The sequence below is a fragment of the Notothenia rossii genome, assembly GCF_949606895.1.
Source record: "Notothenia rossii genome assembly, contig: scaffold_121, whole genome shotgun sequence".
Taxonomy (NCBI): Eukaryota; Metazoa; Chordata; class Actinopteri; order Perciformes; family Nototheniidae; genus Notothenia; species Notothenia rossii.
This window is the reverse complement of record NW_027639504.1, coordinates 14,006-35,375: the sequence shown is the minus strand read 5'-3', so window position 1 is coordinate 35,375 and position 21,370 is coordinate 14,006. Positions and strand designations below refer to the sequence as shown.

General features: G+C 43.4%; 1 protein-coding gene across 2 annotated transcripts; it reads left to right on the top strand.

Annotated features, from left to right (window-relative positions):
* The first annotated feature begins 2,113 nt into the window (after positions 1-2,113).
* Positions 2,114-21,282, top strand: tcf20 (transcription factor 20). 2 transcript variants are annotated; one of them, XM_079696061.1, is made up of 6 exons: positions 2,114-2,599; positions 5,525-13,552; positions 14,920-15,013; positions 15,562-15,611; positions 15,748-15,848; positions 19,864-21,282. In XM_079696061.1, exons 2-5 carry the CDS (start codon positions 6,620-6,622, stop codon positions 15,805-15,807), a joined length of 7,137 nt encoding a protein of 2,378 aa, XP_079552187.1. In that variant the 5' UTR covers positions 2,114-2,599; positions 5,525-6,619; the 3' UTR covers positions 15,808-15,848; positions 19,864-21,282. The 2 variants fall into 2 exon arrangements, with proteins under 2 accessions (XP_079552187.1, XP_079552186.1); XM_079696060.1 differs by having other exon boundaries at positions 15,562-15,625.
* Positions 21,283-21,370: the final 88 nt, after the last annotated feature.

The window sequence follows — 21,370 nt, the reverse complement described above, 5'->3', positions numbered from 1 at the left end:
CATGTTCTTTGTAAAGGCCGTTCTGCCTTTGGAACAAGTGATTCTAACAACTATTATCACAGCACTCAGAAAGCAGCCATTACTGGTTATTATATCCACCGGCGGCATTCAGCAGCAGAGAGAACCTTGTACCTCTGCTCACTCCGTCACATAAAACCCACACTTCAGAGCGGGTTGTATTCACGCTTATTACCCGCTCTTCTCTGCATGCACTCAGGTTATAGAGGTAGGCTGTGTTCCAGTTTTAATTGCCCATTCACTAACATCCAACGAGTCTCAGGCCTGCAGGCACTGTGGACCTTCTGCAGGAAAAAACATTAAATCCATGTAAGTGTTTTTCGTAAAATATCTTCATTTAGTTTTGACATTTCAAGGACAATTCATTTCTTTTTGTGAGAGGGATTTTAAATGGCAACTCATATTTTCTCTTATTTTGGTAAAAGTAGTAAAAGTGCTTTTTCGTGCAACATGTCTCTACCTAAATGAGGTGTTTTTGTCTTTGTTAGAGTCCACATGTTGTTAAGTTCTCATAATTATTCAAGGATTTTTTTTTAACATAATGACAATGTTTCACAGCCTTGAGATGTTCCCTGTCATTAAACTATATTAAATGATTCCTATTTTTATCATGATTTGAAAGTTCAAAAACCTTGTCAATGGTTATAAGACAACAAAAATGGTCATTTTAAAGCATGGAGACATGTCACAGTAGAGACACTAAATATTGACACTGATATTAACCTGTATTAATATAATAACCCACCTTTAAAGCACTATCAATGGTTTGTCTTATTTGAAGGCTACATACAGTATGTACAAAAGGTTGCTTTCATCCTCTACAACCGTGTGCTTGGAGCCTCCTCTGTAGAAGATTGTGTGCCCTTGTCCGTGATGGAGAGAGAGAGAGAGTGTGTGTGTGTGTGTGTGTGTGTGTGTGTGTGTGTGTGTGTGTGTGTGTGTGTGTGTGTGTGTGTGTGTGTGTGTGTGTGTGTGTGTGTGTGTGTCCCAGCAGGCGTTCCTGTTGATTGGATAGGCCTGGCTGGCTGACTTTCTGGCCCAGAGTATCATCGCCCTTTATCTCGCATCTCTTTCGACTTCAGTGTCAACACAAACAGCACAACACACAACAAAACGTGAGCGTCTTGCTTCAAATCACACATGTTTAAAAAAAAAAAAGAGGCAAAGTGTAGATACGAACCCTCAAAATTATCCACAGTTAAAGGCTCTGTGATGCAGTTGCTATGGCAACTATGATAGAAATAGACGTGTATCTGCGAGGGAATGAAATGTATTGAACTGTTGTTTGGAAACTGAGAGATTTTATTCTTGTGATTGGCAGGTTAAGTGAGAAATGTGTGTGTATATGTGTATTTTCTTTGTACATTCATGTAGGGTTCTTTGTGTGTGTGTGCATGTGTGACACACAGCAGTACATTAAAAGTGGATGGGGGGCATAGGGCACATCATTATGAAGGTGGGGGAGTGTGTGTGTGTGTGTGGGGGGGGGGGGGCTGCAGTGCACTCGGCCCTGTGTGAGAGCAGATAAGCTCAGGCGGAGACAACACAGTAAATTAAATGGGGGAAAGGATTCTGTGTGTAGCCCCTCCATTGTTGTTCTGAGTGTGTCAAACATTAACCAAGATATAATGATATGGTTTAAGTGGCTTTTCTTTATGGAAAAACAATAATATAGCTACTCTCCAGCATCAACAGACCAGCATAAACTGCTTGCAATCTGTTTCTAATGCAGGCGTGCATATTTGCACACATTCTCTGTTATTGACTTATTCATTGTCAGACATAACCCTCTTTTCATTCAGCCCCTGTCTCCTCTACATATTGCCTTTGTACCCTGGTGCCTTCATTAGTCTACCCTAATTCATTTTCACTGTGGAGATGCAATAAGAACAAAGGAGCTGTGATTAAAAACCCTCTAGCGCAGGCATGCAAAAATAAAATGTATTAGAAATATTACTATAATGTTATTTTTTGTATGTTGAAAATAAATAAAAAAGCAATAGGGAAAGCTTTAAGGAGAGGGAGGGGAGGTGGAGGGATGTGATGGAGAGAGATGAGGGAGGAGGAGGGGGTGCAGGAATATGAGTGTGTATGCATTTTCAAGGCGGTCTTTCTGTTGCAAGAAGAAGAAAAAAAAACACACAGAACAGGAAAACGAATAGGTCGTAGCTGCTGATGAAGGAATGCAATTCTTGGTGACGGGAAACAGGCGTGTGTATGCGGTATAGAGGAGGCTAGCGAGATGTTTAGTTGGAGATATAGGTGGAATAGGTGAAAGAGGGAGAGAGAGAAGAGGGAACAAGAGAGGGGGCGGGGGTGTGTGGACCTCACTGGCTACGGGACCCACAGGCACCCCGATTGTGCTCATCATTTCTGGAGGTGAGGACAAAAGAAAAAAAGGAGCAAATCGGAATAAAACGGGCCGGGGATCCGAGCGTCGTGACGGGGCCCCCCTCCCCGACTCCGGTTGTCTGGACGGGAAAAGGGTGAGGGGAAAGCGGCGGAGAGAGTCGACTCAACACCGGGGTTTCCTGCCACAGATTGTCACAAAACGAGGGGCCTTGTATTGCTACGTTTTCAGGTATGCTTTACGTTAGCTAGCATCTCCGTAGCTACCACATTAGCTCTGTTTATGCAGGGAAAATGTCACGCTGTGTGGAGATCATTTTCTGATGCAGTGCTTTCACTATGTACGCATTTATTCACAGTTTTTTTGTGTCTGTACAGGGGGGAACATCTGCACCTAATCACTTCTCGTTTGTAGCTTTAGCCTGCTCCTGTTTAATAACGTAATAAAGGCAAATTAGCTTGGATGCTAACTAGTGGTTGTAGCTTAGCTTAGCTTAGCTACCCGGCTGCAACGCACATTCTATTTGAATTATGTGAGGTATTCTGGCTAAAGCTAAAGAGCTACAAAGCTAATTGTAATGCGTATACCTTGCTATTGGCTAATGTTTCTACTGTGCTGGGTTGATGAGACGCAACACCATCAGAATAAAACAGAGCTGGAGTTTTATCTGCATTAACATTGCGTATGTCAATCAGTGATGGATAGTAACTGAGTACATTTACTTGAGTACCATTTTGAGGTACTTGTACTTTACCTGAGTATTCTCAGTTAATGTTACTTTATATACTTCTACTCCACTACATTTTTTAGGCAAATGTTGTACTTTTTACTCCACTACATTTTCTACATCACTCACAGTTACCAGTTGCGTTGTACATGTAACAGACATGATATGCAGTGGTAGGAGTACTCACTCAGATCTTGTACTTGAGCAAAAGTGGAAGTCCCAGACTGTAGGAATACTCTGTTACAAGTAAAAGTCCTGCTTTCAAAATGTTACTCAAGTAAAAGTACTAAAGTATTGGCATCTAAATATACTTAAAGTACCAAAAGTAAAAGTAGTCATTGTGCAGATTGGTCCATTTCAGAATAATATGATATGTTTTGTAATGGTTGATCATTATAAGTGTTATAAAAGCTGTTAAAGGTGTAGCTAGTTATAATGACTGCGGGGTAGCTTGTGAATTTGCTCCAGGTGTAACTAAAGTCTGATTTAAGTGTTGATTACATTTCACATAATTTAAACTAAATCGACAAAAGTAAAGTAGGCCTACAAGTCCCTAATAATTATACGTAAGTAAAGTACTTGAGTAAATCTACTTTTACTTAATTAATATTTTGAAATCGGGACTTTTACTTGTAATGGAGTATTTTATTACCATAGTATTTGTACTTTTACTTAAGTAAAGGATCTAAGTACTTTGTTGCTAGTGTGCTGGGTTGATGAGATGCAACACCATCAGAATATAACAGAGCTGGAGTTGTATCTGCATTAACATTGCATATGTCAATTAGGCAGCTATGTAATTGATGGACTTGCTGACAGACTGCAATGAGAATCTGTTGTATTGTTATTATTATCAATGCTGCAATATTCTGTTACGCACAGTGAGCTGCTGTGATTTAATTAGTAACCAAGGCAGGAGCTGATAGTTTTTCTAACCGTTTTCTAATAATACATTGCATCTCCCACTACCTTAACCTTTAAAAGTGTCACTCAATCTTTATTAGAATTGCAAGCATCAAATTGAACTCAAATACATTAACAAGGTATGACCAAATATAAGTAATCTTCCTTTTTCTGTTTTTTCCCATGCTCCTTCAACTGCTCGTCGCTTTCTCTGCTTTAAAATAGACATACATTACATTAATGAATAACAGCAGTTACCCTTAGACTTATGTCTGTAATCATAAACAATGATGCCTTGTTATTGTGTTGCTCAGTGTAAGGCGACACTACAATAACAAAAGTCACCTAAAGTTGCCATTAACCATTTTACTGCGGGACAATAGAGGCTTGTGTCACACGAGGCAATTATGGGGCTGACCTCATAAAGGTAGCGTCATGCCTTTTTAATTATCCCCCATAATCGTTAAAGACCATTAAAACAGTTTAAAAAAACACTAACATTAATCGTTTAAAGTGTTGTTTTGTGGTGGTAGGAAAGTTACTGCTTCTGTTTTGGCACCACAGCTTTGTTTGTTTACATGTTGTGACCTTTTCTATGCTACTTTGTTGACTAAATTGTATGCTGCCCCTCAACCTATTTTCTCTTCTCTAACTCTGTTTGTTATCAATCAGAAGAAGCAGCATTGTTAACGATCCAAACCATATTAAAAGTGTTATTTCCAGTGTGTTACAAAAACAATAGTGTTGATATAAAGCCAACAAGGCAATCTTGTTAAAACTATTGGTGGTTTGATGAATATATTTGTGATGCATCTGTGTGACTTCAGTGGTTAAAATAAGTTCACATGGGAAATAATGATGTCATCTCTAATATTTGACACCGTGTTTTGAGTGCAAATGCTCAAAACTGATTACATTTATTAAGATTGTAGTTGCATTAATAAAAATGTCATGCGTCATCACTGAATTGTTGAATTAAAAAAACACTGTCAAACAGCTTTAAAGGTGGGGTAGGTACGTTTGAGAAACCGGCTCGAGATACACTTTTTGATATATTCCATGGAATGCTCTTAACATCCCGATAGCAATGAATATCTGAAGTGCTTTGACAATAAATACATAAAAAAATGTCATCTGTGGAAGCCAGTAAAGTAAAAAGCATGACCAATCATCTGAGCCGGCCTGTCTATAATAACTGGATGGCCTACCTGCTTGTCAGCCTTCCATCTGTGCACAAACTTATCTCGTGCCCTCATTGGTCATGTGTGCGTTCGTGTGTGTTGGAGGAGGGGCTCTGTAAGGAAGTGGCCGATTTTTTCCGGCTGTGTATTTTCAAATTCTAGCGCACTCCAGCTGGTTTCTCCAAAAGTACCTACCCCACCTTTAACTATCAAAAAGCGTTTTAGTGTTATTAAGACTGCAGTTAATTTCTCTTTTTAATTATTTACTACTAGCACAAGTTACATTTAAGGTTGAGTATTATTGCGTGTTTACTTTTTTTGATGAATTCCTTTGTTTTTATGCAGGATTATGAAGGCCAGCAACTCCCGGTGAAACCGAACTTCTCTGCATTGGAATACTGAAGAGAGGACAGAAAAACTGGAGCTTGATTTGACTGAACCTGAAGTGGAACAAATGGATTATCCTCCTTTTGGAAAATTGTTGCCATGGAACTAGGTAGAGTTGGATAATGGTTGACAGAAAGAAACAAAGGTAAGGCAGTTACATGCTGAAGATACAGGAGAGAACCAAGAAGAATCTGAATCAAGGAAAGAACAAATACTAAATAGGGACCAAAGACTTAAAAAAAAAAAAACTGTATTCGAAGGGAATGACCAAGACAAAGAACATTACACTCCAAGAGCCGATGAGAATATCGATGGAGTGTTTGCCTCTGAGAGTGTTTAATGAGGGTCTGTATTCAGACCTCCTGATTCGTGCAGTTTTGGTCTCACGCAGGTGTGAGGCAGGTCGTGGCAAACATATTGATGAACTGAAGGATTGTTGTGAAAGAAAACATTCTCAATGGTTTTATTGAGTTTTTTTTTTCAATTTTGCACCAGTTGCTTTTGTACCACGACACAATTCAATCCTTAAAATAGCTCTGTTTGCTTGAGCTGCTCGTATAAAGTTGAGCATATACATGTAAAGACATTTGAACATATCACGTGGTGGTGTGTCATGTGTTCATGATATCATTGCCTGCTCAGTGCCAAACGCTTCAGCTTCAGTTCAAATCTTATTCTGCAGTAGAAGCCTGTTTCTCTACATATCTTTTCCCTTTTTTTTAAGTCCCATTTTTTAAGACCCAGCTGTTTTAAAAAAAAAGTGAACTCAACCATAACATTTCACATTGAAGAAGACTTTTACCATTTGGCCTTTTCACATATTGACAAAATCAACCCGACTAACTTTCTGATACAAGAAAGGGACATCTGCGATATATATATTCCTCAGCTTGAACTCTTTGCTTGTTCAAAGCATTTCCTTGTTTTACTGCCAGGCCATCGACTCTCTCTTTGTCATTTATGGTCACTGCCGTAAGCCTTCCAGTTCCTGATCAGAAGCATTCCCTGGTGTAGACACTTACCGATATTTCCATTTCTAATCCAAACAAAACAATGCAGAATTTTTCTAACAGCCCGGCTCCCCCCTCTGTCCCCCCGGGGTTCAGTGGGAGGGGTGCAGGGGGAACTCCCTATCCCCCTCAGCCAGCAGACCCCCAGATCTCCCCCAGGATGACGGATGATTACGCGGGGATGCAACAGCAGAGCCTGCACAGAGGCCATCACCACCCCAGTCAGGCTAGCCACATGCTAGCTTACAGTGCTAGAAACAGAGGGGCTGTCGAGGCGCCGCCACCACAGGGTAGCATTCACAACACTAACAACCCTTACAGGAAGGAGGCCATGGATTATTATTTTGCAATGGGTGGAAAGGACAGGCACCGAAGAGGGGGGATGGCTTACGGGGCAGGATTTGGATATCCTAATATCGATGGACATATACCTCACCAGTACCGACATGCTGGGTCTGGCTCTGCAGCAGCGTCTGGGCTGATGTCACCGTACCCAGTAGATTATGGATCCAGTGCTGGTTCTGGTGGAGGTGCTGGTGCCGGAGCGTTTTCTCCCTCTCATCAGTACAATATGAGTCAGAACGCTGCAATGCAGGCAGTGCCCGGATCTCAGATGCAGCACCGCCAGCTTGGACAAACCTTCCCGGCTGTCCACCACGGGCAGCAGCAGCAGCAGCAGCATCGCAGCTACCCCCACTCCGGGCACAGGATGACCCCCCAGTACCCACACTACTCTCCGCAGGGTGGATCATCCACAGCAGCGTCGTCAGGAATGTACAGCCCGCCTCCGCAGAGGTATCTTGACGGGGCTGCGAGCGCCGGGTTCGATCCCAAGGTCAACAGTTCGCCTGGCCTCAACGCCAATTCAAACTCAATCTCCGGGGCAGTTGCTGCTAACAACGTGGGGCAGATGGAGAGCATTCAACAGAGTTACCATGCTGCGAATTATCCCGGATATTCCCCACAGACACTTTCACTTCACAAGCAAGCCACACTACAGCACCGCAACTCACAGCACAATTTAGGGGTAGGTTATGACAACTCGCTCAAGATGCAGCACCAGGGCCCGTCTCCAGGCTCTGTTTACGCTAAACATCATCATGCCTCCAATCCCAGTATACCTCAAGCAGCATCTCAAGAAATAGCCAAATCCCCAATGCATCCCAACGCTCAACAAACCCAAATTAACCAAAACTTCAGCCCAATTTCGAACCCATCACCAGCTGCCTCTGCAGTGCATTCCCCCAGTTGTAGCTCCTCCCCTTCCCCTTTGATGGGTGTCTCAGATGTTCATGGCCACCCCTCAGGTCACGGCCCTTCGCATCCTCCTACATCAAACCCCCGTAGCAGCCATGGTCAAGGTAGATTACTGCAGACCATGCCACAGTTGAGTCCCACGCCCAACTCCAACAGCAGCATCAGTAGTTGTGGTAGCAGTGGCAGTCATAAAGCTCACAGTTTGAGTGTTGGAGGGAGTAGCCTTCCTCCAACAGGCCGCAACAAATTAGGTCTCGGCCCAGGAATGGGATCTCGAGAGGAGGGCGCCTCTATTTATTCCTCCTCTCCACTTGACAAACTGCAGGATTCTGCCCTGAATAGTCTTAATGCCTTGAGTTCACAAGTAGCCAATTTACCAAACACAGTTCAGCACATGCTCCTCACCGACTCAATGCTTTCGCAGAAGAAGGGGAAAGACACCGGGCATATTCAACAGGCACCATCGCAACCGAGGAGTCGAAACGCAAGCGCAGCCTCGAGCACGAGCACGGTTAAAGATGGAAGTGCGCTGGGGATCGGGGATGGCGTCGGCTTAGATGCCGGCGCTGATGAAGACTCGTCATTGATGTCGGCTGGAGGCTCGACTGGGACCAAGGTGGAGCGTGAGGAGCAGTTTTCTGAGGGGGAACATGGGAGAATAAGGCAGATGAGCGGCGCAAGCAGTGGATCTGAACCCACCGGTTATCGACCTCCCTCACAGAGTCATACTGGGCAAGCATCAGCTGTAAAAACCTCAGATTTGCGGTCAAAAGAACCAAATGTGTCTAAAACAAAAGCAAATGAAGCCCCCCCTTCATTAGCATCTCCCTCCTTTGGATGTCAGTCATCAGAGACCGGCCACACTTCACGTTCAACACCTCAAGTTTCCTCACCCCCCTCCTCTAATATTCCTCCCCAGCAGCCAAATAGTGTCTCAGAGCCTGGTGTAAGATATAATGACCACAGAGGGGGCCATAGGAAGACACCAGAAATAAATAATGAAGTCATCAAAAATGAAAGTGAAGTTGAAAAAACAGGAAGGGGCAGAAGCCAAAGGCAGCGAGATGGAGGAGTCAATCCACAAAACTGTCAGGACAAAGAAGAGAGTTTGCACACTGCATCCAGATTACACAATAATGAGAGGGGAGAAAAGCTCCAGTCGGAGGAACAGCAGAGTGTTGGTGTGATTGTTTCAGCGCGGTCCGAAGGAAGTCAAGCTGAAAAGAGCAAGGAAAACTGTTTAGAAGAAAAAACGTGTAAAAGAGAAAGCAGTCACAACGGGGAGGAAGGTGTGGATCTGAGTTTATATTCCCAGAAATCTAATTTTGGACGGCCTCAAAACCCTCCCCAGTCTGGACCGAATAAATACAGCTATCCAGAATCAACATATGGCTCCGATTTATCAATGAAAAACAGAGGGCGGGCTGGCCCAGCAGAATCAAATTCCAGATATTTAGGGTACCAGCAATCACAAGCTGGTTATGGCTCTAAAGACGCTGGTCCTGCAGCAGAGGCTTTGGTGAAGAGAGGACAAGGAGCTAAAGGTCACGAAGATAATTCCCAGCAATTTCCAAGCCTCTTACAAGAGGTTCTTCAAGGTTACAACTTAGATAGACGTTATGGCAGACCAGAGCAGGCATTTCCTGCCCATCTCCAAGCTCAACAACAGTTTCAAAGCAGAAACCCGTATGGAGAAGCTGAAGCTTTGGGTCACTCTGGACAAATGGGGAGCTCTGGAAAGTCCCCACATGCAAACCAGAGGCATGGGAATGAGCCAGAATTTTCCACAGATGCTCATTCGTCAGTGAAGTCAGAAGTGGCTATTACTAAGATATTGCAAAATGCTCCGAAATCTGAAGTGGGTGGGTCCCAGAGTCATTTAACACAGGCTGCAGAGTCTGAGCAGCCCCCGACAAAACACATCAACTTAGCAGACTATTCTCTCCCACAGAGAAAAGCCTTATCTAACATTTCCACGCCGTCCTCCGCTGTGCAGGAACTCCTTTTGCAAGAGCCAGAGCCGCTAACGGGCAACATTGGTCAAGCTGAGTCTCAGAAATCATCCATATTAGCCCCGTCAGAGCGGCGCTCCGTCATTTGTGATGTGTCTCCAAACAGACGCAGTACACCAGAGAGGGAAATTGAAAGGGAAAGAGAGAAAAGTCAGAGTGTGATTCAACAGCCATTTTCCTCTCCAGCAGCAGCAGCAGCAGCAGCAGCCAATGATCTGAGCAGAAAAGACATAGGGGAGAAACAAGTGGTCAAAATGGAAACGGTATTGAAAGAAAGTGATCACCATGGTGGAGCTAATGAGGCTGATCTAGAGTATCATTCCAAGTCCGTTCATTCATCTGTTGTAATGAATGCTGACCCCTATAGGCGAGGTCATGTTGATATAACACCCTTGTCTTCTCATCCGTCGAACACTAACCCTTTATCTTCACCTCCGAGGCATCAGTCCTATCTTCACGGTGTCGATTTATCAACTGGCAGCGGTGGCAGTTTTCCCGGATATCGATTTGGAGACGCAAGAGAAGGGAATATGATGCCACGCAGTAACCCCCATTTTCCCTCCCACCATCCATACCACAATTTATCTCCTCAATCTGCAAATAAGATTCAGATGTATCCCCACCCCCGCGGCCCCCCTCATCACCCCCCCCACGACATGAATGACTGGGTGAAAGCGATGAACAGGCCGTCAAAGGAGATGATGATGCAGCCCGGTTTGTCTCCAGGAAGACATAAGGGCGGCGGCCAATCGGAACAGAGGCAGAGAATCTTACAAAGTGAAATGCCGGGTGAACAACTTGGGAGCAAAACTTCTCTCCATCAACAGGGCGCTTTCTTTGATTTGAAAATGTGGGAGTCGACACACTCTGGAAGAGAAGGCGCTAGAATAAAGGAGGGAGATTCCTTTTACAGAACACAGCCTCCCCCCCCTCCTCCTCCTCCTGTAGCTTCACACATCCCTGTTCCTCCCCAAAATGCAGCTGAGGTTCCCAAACATCCCCTCCCACCTCCTCCCACTAAGCCTCCTGCAGAAATGAACTCCACTCTACAGCGTCCGACCAAAGCTGGCGGTTCTGGAGACACAAATGCGCTGATGTTGCGAAGACGAGTTCGTTCTTTTATCTCCCCTATTCCCGCCAAAAGGCAACTCCAGGAAGCCTCCCAGCAAAGGGCCTCCACAAATTCTCACCACTCCCCCGGGGCTCAGTCTGAGTCAAGCCATCACAATGAAGACGACTCATCCAGTTCAGATATCCCATGTCCCAGGCTTTCTTCCCCTTTGTCTGGAGAAAACACATATTCACAACCTTTATCTCCAACGAGTGGAAACACCAAGGCTTTGACACACAGGAAGGGACGAGGTTTGAAGCTGGAGGCGATAGTGCAGAAAATCACACCAAATATTAGAAAGCCGGCAGGCCACGTTGACGACGAGTCCAATCATTACCCGGGTTTCCCTCACTCCGAAATACCTTCGTATAACGACTCGCAGGACCAAGACTTGACTCATTTCCCCAGGGTTTCCGCTAGCGATGATAGTTACATGGATGACAGTCACTCATTAAATGATATGATTCCCTTCAGAGGGATTGATGAGGCTGGTCCTTTACCTCCGACCGCCTACCCATGTGACCCCCATCACACGACCCAAACCATAAAACAAGACTTTGACTTTGGATTAGGTTCCGCCGTGGCGTCAGGGTCTGGCGACAAGGAGGATTTTGCTTTGCTCGGACCTTTACCCCCTCCTCCGCCTCTTCTTCGCCCAGTCCAGGATTCCCCCCCTCCGTCTTCATCCGCTCTGTCAGACATTCAACATTTCACCAACACTTACCAGCAGCTTGAAACCAGAAGAGGAGAGCAGTCTGCTGATAACCTCTTGCGACAGAAACTTCAAGAATCTGGCATTGGGTTTGACGATTATCCCAGGAGCGATTACTACGGGTCCACGTCTCCCCACCATGGCCAAGGACACATGAATAGGCATCAGGTGTCCTCTTCTAGGTCTAGTATGTCGCCACAAGACTCTAAGCACTCGGACAGTTCTGTGCCCAAAGGCTATTTCCCATCTGGCAAGAAGAAGGGCAGGCCCGTGGGGAGTGTGAATAAACAAAAACGAGCCCAGGGTCAAGGCCAATCACCAGTGCAAAGCCAGCCCAATGCCCAGGGTCAAAGCACTTCCCCAAGTGCTACTCCGGCCACTCCAACTACAACTCCAGCTACATCACCATCACATGGTCAGACCACCTGCAGCTCACCCCAACCTCCTGAAGACCCCCCTCTTGCAGACGATGATACTGCTCGCCCGCTGACCCCGCCGGTTTTAACCCAGATAGTGAAAGTGGACGTGGAGAGCGAGGAAACGCAGCCGGTGGTCGAGGTCAAACCTGTACGCCAGCGACGAAGAGGCGTGAAAAATGAAGACGGGTCGCTAGAAGCAAGAGGTCGACAGAGGAGGAGGAGGAGGGTGGCGGCACCAACGGCAGCATCGAGGGCTAAAGAAGACCCAGATACAGCTTCAGGGGCAGGAGGGAGCCCCAACACAAGTGGAGATTCAAATAGAAAGGGCCCGTTTATCCCACACATACATGTGGAGAACAAAGTACCAGAGATTGGGGCGGTGTGCACCATTGTAAACGGCGAGGAAGAGAAAATGAAAGCCGGGGGGAAAGCGAGCGGGAGTGGAATTGATTGTCTACTGACCTCCGCTCTTTCCTCCCAGTTGTCTAAGAGAGACAAAGAAGCAGAGGAAAGGGATTCAGACGATGAGGAAACTACACTTCAGTCGGGAAAAGCGCTCCCTTCGTCCGACCATGTTGTTTCAGGCCCTGTGATCACAGAGACCAATCACTCGGGCCGCCTGCTCTGCTGCCTGTGTCAAAAATGGGCGAATTACAAACACCTCGGTGATCTCTACGGACCTTTCTATCCGGCTGAATACGCCGCAAGACTCCCCAAGAACCAGCCTCAAGTCCGACAATGTCAAGCGGCCACGGGTGCAAACAAAACGGGACCAAACTTGGACATGAACTCAAATTCTTCGAACATCATTCAAGAAATGCAAACACAAGAGGCTCAGTTTACCAAGCCCCCAGCTGACAGCCACTACAACATCAACCTAGAGTCAAACCCAATACCTCTCATTAAAACAGTCAGAGCTGCCCCGCCAAGAGAGGAAATGATGATGCACATGACTGGCCAGTTCAATACCACCCCTTCCTCTTCTTCCTGTTCCTTCTCCTCCACTTCCTCCTACATCAGTAAAACAACATCTCTAACATGGGACATGAATCTAGACATCCGGCCTATCCCTACGCTTAAGAGAGAGCCAGATTTCGAGATGGACCAACAGCAACAACCACAGCCACCGCAAATCCAGCAACAACAGCCGATGGACGACGCTCAACAGCGACCTCAACACAGAAAGCTGACCTCGCATCCTCGCTTTAAAAGGAGGCACAAATCCAGTGAGGATTCCCCCAGAATGGTGCCATCCAACAGCAAGGCGTCCCTTCCTTTCCAGCCTCCTCCCCCAGCTTTGGACTCTTTAGGGCCCTTGGCACAACTGGCCCAGCTGCCTCAGATGCCCATGGACCCCGAGGAGCTGTGGGTCCACGAAGGATGCATCGTGTGGACCAGTGGAGTGTATCTTGTCAATGGGAGACTGTACGGCCTGCAGGAGGCACTAGATGGTGCCAGAGAAACAGTGAGTGGTCTCTGCATCTGTTTTCATTTTGGGGGTATTTTTTAAAGATAAGATAAGACTTTATTCATCCCGAAGGAAATCGTTGTGCCAGAGTTACAAAAATACAATAAACACAGCAGCATAATAGTAAAACTGTACACTAACAGTGTAGTAAAAAGAGCAATTAAATATCTACAGGACACATCGTTAATGTAAATAAAAGACACAACAAATGCTCATCTATATATAGTTTTTGGTATAATTGATTAAGTTATTACAGCACAGACAGCTTTATATATATATGCACAGAAAAGACAATTTCTCAAAGTAAGACTAAGGCAAAACAAAACAGGGGAACGGAAGAAACTGAATGATACAACATGGTATTGGACTTATGGGTGTGTAGTTATAGGGTGTGTGTTTTTGTGGGGTTAGACCAGGGGTGTCAAACTCAATTTCATCACGGGCCACATCAGCATTATGGTTGCACTCAAAGGGCTGGTTGTAACTTTAAGACTATATATAAAAATACATAAATATTTTATATATATAAAATACTGTATTGTATGAAGTTATTTCCTCTGCATTGTATTATTATCGGATAGGGTAATAACCAGGGGTGCACATAAGTGGTACGCATGCGCGGCAAGAGGGCTTCATACTCCACTAGCCCCCCCCCCCCCCCGTTGACCTTCGCGATACAGAGGGCTTCATGGGAACTTTGAGGGGAGCCAGAAGTTGGAGTACCAAACACTGACTCCAGGTACTCATCTGAGTACCTCACTGAGAAAGTTGTGTGCACCCCTGGTAATAACCCCATAATTAACTACGTCTGAAAGCAGAAGTCTAGGGCAAATAATTGCAAGTCTCTTCCGTGAGAATGTCACAAAATGATTTAAAAAGAAAAGCCAAATTCTGAGAAAAAAAAGTGAAATTTTGAGAAAGAAAGTAACATTTAGGAAAACAAATCTAATTCTAAGAAAAAGACAAATTCCTTAAAAAAAAAAGGCATATTTTGAAAAAAAAAGACAAATTCTGAGAGAAAAAAGTCAAATTTGAGATGCATTGTGGGACATGTAGTTTATGGGCAACGTGCTTCTGTAAAGTAGCATATAACCGTATAATAAACATTGTATTCTTTGCAAGCTCTTATGGGGCCACATGAAATGAAGTCGCGGGCCGGATTTGGCCCCCGGGCCTTGAGTTTGACACCCCTGGGTTAGACTGTGGGGTAATACAACTACATTTATCTTTAATTCAGATATTCATATTTTGTTACCTGTTCATAATCATTCCAAATATACAATTTGAATAAGTTTGCACGCCTGTGTGTGGATTATTCTATTGGTATGGGTTTATTGATTTCTTCTGTCTTTTTCTCTGCTCAGTGCTGCTCGTACTGTGACATGGTCGGATCGACCCTGGGCTGCTACAGTAAAGGCTGCACACTTCGCTACCATTACCTGTGTGCTATTGAAGCAGGTGAGTGCATGCGTTCAATAAAAGCAAGGAAGGAATACTTCACCTCCAAAATGATCGATTACTTGTTACCTTGAGTTTTTGAAGAATAGGTTGTTTTTCCCGCATGCCCTCACGATGAAAATCCAAAACCCAGACAAATAAATTCGAAGTGTGTTTCAAAAAGCAAAACTATTCGAAAGTCTCAGATAAATGGGACTTGGGGAAATCCTGCACGATTTGAGTGAGAGTTTGATTACACGTGTTTTGGTATATTGCCAGGGGGGCGTCTTGCCTTAATTCTCCGCGCGCAGGGGGGGGGCGCCCTCTCAGCCCTGGTCTGGCGGAAACACTGCTGCCGACATTTACTTAAATTCTTCCTTACTTTTGTAATGTTTTTTGATTCTTCATTCGGCGAAGTGGCATGCGAGAAAAACTCAAAATGTCTTCAATAGATCAACACAGGGAGGCTTTGGAAGGCCTATCACCCACCCATTGAACAAATCCACCAAATGTTATGATGATTAGATCAATTCTAGTATCGTACTAATAAGCTCTGCTCCCCCTTCCAGATTGTTCTCTGAACGAAGATAACTTCTCACTGCGGTGTCCGAAGCACAAGGTAAAGAAAGAGAGGTTGGTGTTTGCTTTAAGAAACTCAGTGAAAGTCCTCATCACCACCCATTCAGTGTTTCTAATCACTTCTTCAATCCCTTCCTCTAACCTCAAACTGTTTTCTGTCCGTCTCCTTCTCTCAGTTTACTCAGAGCATTCGGCCACCCAAGTCAGTTTACCTGGAGCAGTCAGAGAGAGGCTGAGGGAAACGCAGAAGAAGGAGAGATACAGGAGTCATGGAGCTGTAAGTTTGGACTCGGTTGTGTGTGTGCTTGTTTTCTATTTCAGGGTTTCCGCTAGGATTCTTTCTTGCCGGTCAAGTGTCCGGAAATAATTAATTTTACCGGACAAATTCTAAACTTACCGGTCATGTTTCAATAATAATAATAAGAATAAGAATTTTGTAGCAGAATTTCCGTTAGCAGGTAATTGCCGGACTATGACCGGATATGCTAATGTTTAAAACTCACTTAATGACAGATCGAAAAATTCAGATTCATTTTTCAATAAATGATACGCTTCCACGAACAACAAACACAACATAATTATTACATTCAAACAAACTACTTGTCTTAGATGAAGTACATTATTCAAAAGTTGACGTTAACTTTGAACAGTAACACAGGAGAAACGGATCCTCTCTCTCTCTCTCTCTCTGTCTCTCTCTCCCTCTCTCTCTCTCTCTCTCTCTCTCCCTCTCTAAACAGTGGGCGGGGCTTCAGGTGATCAAAGCTGCGTGTTTCCGTCAGGCTCCGCTGCAGCTGATCTGATCTCTCTCGCCCGTCCGGTTATACTTCACTCGCGTTTATGTCCATATCGCTCAGATCCAGCTCTCCTGACCGGTCTTTATAGAGAGCACCGATCAAACTATTAAGAGTGAATATCGGCCGATAATGACCGGCGGCCAATCGATCGGACCATCCCTAATTATTACCAGACATTTTGACCGTTTTTTTCTAAATGTTACCAGCAAAAAAACGTTTTTTTCCGGCTAACTGAAACCCTGCTGTATTTGTGTGTGTAGTACGTTAAGTGATTATTAATCTTACTTACAAACAAATGTATGGAAAAAGGGCTGCACAATATAAAAAAAACAAATAATTGTCATTATTTTTGACAGATATTTTCAGAACTATAAAGCAGGGATTGGACATTTTTGCCTCCTTTTCATTATCATTTAATAATATATTTTAAATGATCATATTTTTATTTTATTTTTATTATCCGTACCAAACAAATATGCATTGTTAAGTTTGTAGAACATTATGTGTAGCCTGTGATGGCTCTGCAACTCAAAAACTCTTTAAATGTTTGTTTTTTACATATGTTCTGCAATTTGACCATTGCACTAGTCAATATTTCGATTTCCGTAAAATGTAGATTACAGGTAGGGTAGGTAATTAACTTCAGAAACACTTTTTGTTATATTCCATGCAATGCTCTTAACATCCCGATAGCAATGAATATCTGAAATGCTTTGACAATAAATACATACAAAAATTTCATCTGTGGAAGCCGTGGCGCTGTAAAAAGCACGACCAATCATCTGAGCCGGCCTGGCTAAAGTAACTGGATGGCCTACCTGCCTGTCAGCCTTCCATTGGTCATGTGCGTGTTCGTGTGTGTTGGAGGAGGGGCTCTGTAAGGAAGTCTGAAGGAAGGGGCAGATTTTTTCCAGTTGTTTATTTTCAAATTCTACCGCACTCGAGCTGGTTTCAACATTCTTACCTATCCTACCTTTAACTGTTCATCCTTGAATGGAAATTATTTTCAAAACATGGGCCAGAATGGTGCAGCCATATAACACCATATAGATTGTAAAGAACACCTTCCTCCCTTTGTGTTAACATGTAATGAAGCACATTATAGCAACCCAACAGGTTCGATCACCACAAGTACATTTTTTTTTCTGGGGAACATAATTTGGTTTCTCATTAATAAACTGTCAGTGAATGGGTGCTCATTTGTTGCCTCAGGGCTGATTATACATTTCCTATTCAGATAATTTAATTTCACACAGCAGTACAATAGCTACTCTACTCTATGTTGGCTCGTTCTGAGAAAATAATTATTTCTCACACTCCTCCTCGCCTCACCTTAGAGTCTGAACCGCTGCCTGTCTCTTCCTCCCCCTCACCGCCTGTCCTCATGGAAACCAAAGACAAAACATAACTCTCCTTTTCTGCATCTTTCAGTAAGATTTCTGCCTTAATGTCTTTTTAAAATGGGTTCCAAAATTGGCTTTTACAAATCGAAATCCATTTGATTAAAAAAAAGAAGCAAGATTTGATGTGCTTGACTCAATTTGCATTGACACATTTTAATAACATGTCTGTCAGTGAGTCAGATAATGAGGTAAAAAGGAGTCTGCCAACCTGTTATTATCTGACCAATTCAAAGCCCTTCTGACAGAAGTCTACTTCAGTACAGAAATTTCTAAATGTGTAAAAGCATTGCATTGTAGTGGCTGTTTTATATTACATTGTTCTCAGCCCACTTTGTTTCCAAGGCGAATTCCAATTTTCCAAGCGTCGAAATAGCTTTAACCTTTGTGTTGTGTTCCTGATTTGACTGTTTATAAAGCATATGTGACCTGGGGAGTATACTACGAAGCAGGATTTTAGCTTAGCTCTAACTTCAGGGAAAATTTGGGATTTCCGGTCCTACGAAGCTGGTTCTCTTTTTAGCAGGCTAGATCTCCATGGTAACTTATGCTGTGCGGCTAACCTGCCCCGGAGCAGGTTAGGTTCCAGGCTAAGAGCTCAACTCAGTGAAAGCACTGCCTGCTGACCAATCAGAGCTCAGTGTGCTGAGTTTAAAGCGATCAAGTCATATTACAGGAGAAAGGAAATACAGAAAAGCTGCCGTTGAAGGAAAGACGGCCGTCAAAAATCACCGACTGTGTGAACGTGAACATTAATAGAATATCACCTCCCATCTTCAGAGCAATCTGACTATTAAAACATTAGCGTTAAGAAAGCTTACTTAAATATCTGCCACAACATAAGTAACCGGATCAGAGTAACATTAAGTACAGTCCGCGGCATATCACATCATAATGTATCATATATCTCCTTATCTGAGTCAGCTGAGCCGTACCTGGCCGTGCAACACTCACAGTGTCACATACTGTATGCAGAAGTATTATTTTAAGCAACACATTAAGTTGACGAAACACTCGAGACAAATGTAATTAAAGTCAGATCGTGTCTTAGACGGGGCAGTGATATCATAAACCTGTTAATGTACGCATTCAAACACTTTTTCTGTTACCAGCTGTATTCACCTTGCAGGTGCAGCTATGTGGCTTTGATTCTGGATAAAGTGTTTGAGTCATGGATGTTTAAAGTTTAACGTCTTCATATGTCTAATATTATAGTTCACTTTTCATTCAGGAAGTATGATGCGCTGCGCTGTCAGTACGCTTCTCCATGTTTGTGATTGGTCGAATGCTCCAGATACCACCCCTTTCATGTGAACGCGCACCTAACTAGATAGGGCACGGCTGGCTTGAGCGATCCACTTGATAACCAGCGTCGTAGTACAGCTTAGCGAGAGCGCGTATGTTTTGGATTAGGCCAACCGGCTAACTCAAACATATCCAGGTTAGGTTGAACCAGCTTCGTAGTACAGGCCTCTGCTCCATCGAAATCAGTCGCATTGACCCGAAGACACATTTTGAGTTGTATACGCTGCTGGAAAGAGGAGATTCCTAGCTTTCTAATGATATCAGGATTGTTGTTGTTCTCCAAATATTAAGCAAAATATGTCACATTATATAATGACTGTCACCGAGTCATCGTTTTGAGAAGAGATCCCCCCCCCCCCCCCCCGCCCCGCCCGTGTTATTATCCAAAGATAATGTACTTCATTTGAATGTAATAATGGTGTTGGTCGTTGTTTGTGGAAGCTCCATTAACTGAGTTTTAAACATCACTTTAAATGGAAGATCCCCATAGGCCCCGCCCACTCGATCGGATCGGCGATCAGCATTGGCCGATACTGATTCCGTCTATCGGCCCCAAAATTGGCGATCGGAGCGTCCCTAGTAGAAACTGTGCAGAGTAGTCTATATGCAGTAATTGGAATATTGAGATATGTGAGTTGCAAACAGATGAATGTTAGGCTATGTATGTTCTTTCAAGAGTTCAGGTGTTGAACAGTCTTATGGCCTATGTAAAGCACTTTGGCTAAATGGCTCATAGGGCCTTGTTGATGATGCTAACCTCAATTTCTTTTGTGCGTGTTTCGTTTCGCAGGTTAGTTTTGGACCGTAGAAGACCGAGAAGATGAGACCCGAAATGTGAACAGGACTGGCAATCCGTGACGGAGAACAACGTAAAAAAGGGAATGTACAATTTTCTCAACGGGAATCAGCATTATTTACACTTAAAGACAATGGAGAAAAGATTTTGTTGCTCTTTACTTTAAACGCAGAAAAAACGACAGACGTGCAACATAGAGGAACGGAGAACAAGAAAAGAAAAAAAACTACAAAGCGGAATAAAAAACGAGACGTCGAGACCGATGTAGGAACTAAAGGAACTTTTCCGTAGAGAACAAAAGAAACAAACTTCCTCTCTAGGCTTTACTTTGATTTTCCTCTGACACCCTCAAAGTCTAAAAGTCTTTTATAATCATCTGTATCATCATTTATCTGTTTGTTTTTTGTTCAATTGTTGCCTTAAAGAGGCGTATTGGGAGCAAGGAAAGGAGAGCATTTAGTTTCCTCTCACAAGTAGTATCTTATGTTACGATATTAGGATATATTCTAGTCCTCATTTATTATTTTTGTATTCTCATCAGTATTTACTCATGAAATGAAATGGATGTATCTCACTTTATATTCATGACTTGGATTAATTTCTTTTTTTTACTTTCCATTCATTCCTGGAGAGGGAGGAGTGATGTTGTCGGGAATGTCAGGGTCGAGTTTTGCCACAAAGACATTATTGCCTTGGAGAACGGACATCTGTTGCCTTTCAAAAGTCACGTGAATGAATGAGAAATTAGTGTGTGTGAGAGCGTGAGTGTGTGTGTGAAAGAAACCGAAAAAAATGCCAATATCTTGGGTCTTTGATTCCATTTTTGGTCCTTTTTGAAAAGTGTTCTTATTTTTCATCACTTGGGGTTTTTACGGTACAGATAGTATTCATGGAGAATCCGATGGAACAATCTTATTTTTCAAAATACACAAAAAGGAGGACAGAGCCTTTCAAGAGGAGATGATAACACTATGGACTAATTGTGTCCGCCATCTTTAAAAAGGAGAAAGATCAACAGGACATGGAAGAGTTTTCATCGCGTGTGTACTGGTTGCACGTAGGAAGTCATGAAAACATTTTTGGAACTGGAAACTTCGGAGACGTTGTCATACATGAACGCTGGGACCGATCAATGGGGAGTAAGCCTTACCAAGTACTTATGAATGGTTTAATTCATAGTGAAATCGCAGCGATATTTGATCGGGAGATGCAAAATCCATTCAAAAGAAGCATTGCCATAAAATTTAAAAAAGTGCGTCGTACATGGTGTTGTGTCTTTATCATTTTTTATTGTTATTCTTGTAAAAAAAAAAAAAAAAAAGCTGGAAGAAGACAGTTATCAAAACCATGCTGTATTAGAAACCTGTCAATATGTATATGAATTATGAATACACTTAAAAAATGCTTCAAGTACACTCTCTTCTTATTTCAGAAACCTATTTTTGTCACTTTTGTTGCACATAAAAAAAACACCTGTTTCAGTTTCTTAAGACATTTCTGC

Excerpts from the sequence above, each read along its gene's own strand:
- tcf20 (XM_079696060.1), top strand. The coding sequence starts at position 6,620 with ATGCAGAATTTTTCTAACAGCCCGGCTCCCCCCTCTGTCCCCCCGGGG. Across the intron at positions 13,553-14,919 it reads TAGATGGTGCCAGAGAAACA|TGCTGCTCGTACTGTGACAT; the intron begins GTGAGTGGTCTC and ends TTCTCTGCTCAG. Across the intron at positions 15,626-15,747 it reads CACAAGGTAAAGAAAGAGAG|TTTACTCAGAGCATTCGGCC; the intron begins GTTGGTGTTTGC and ends TCCTTCTCTCAG.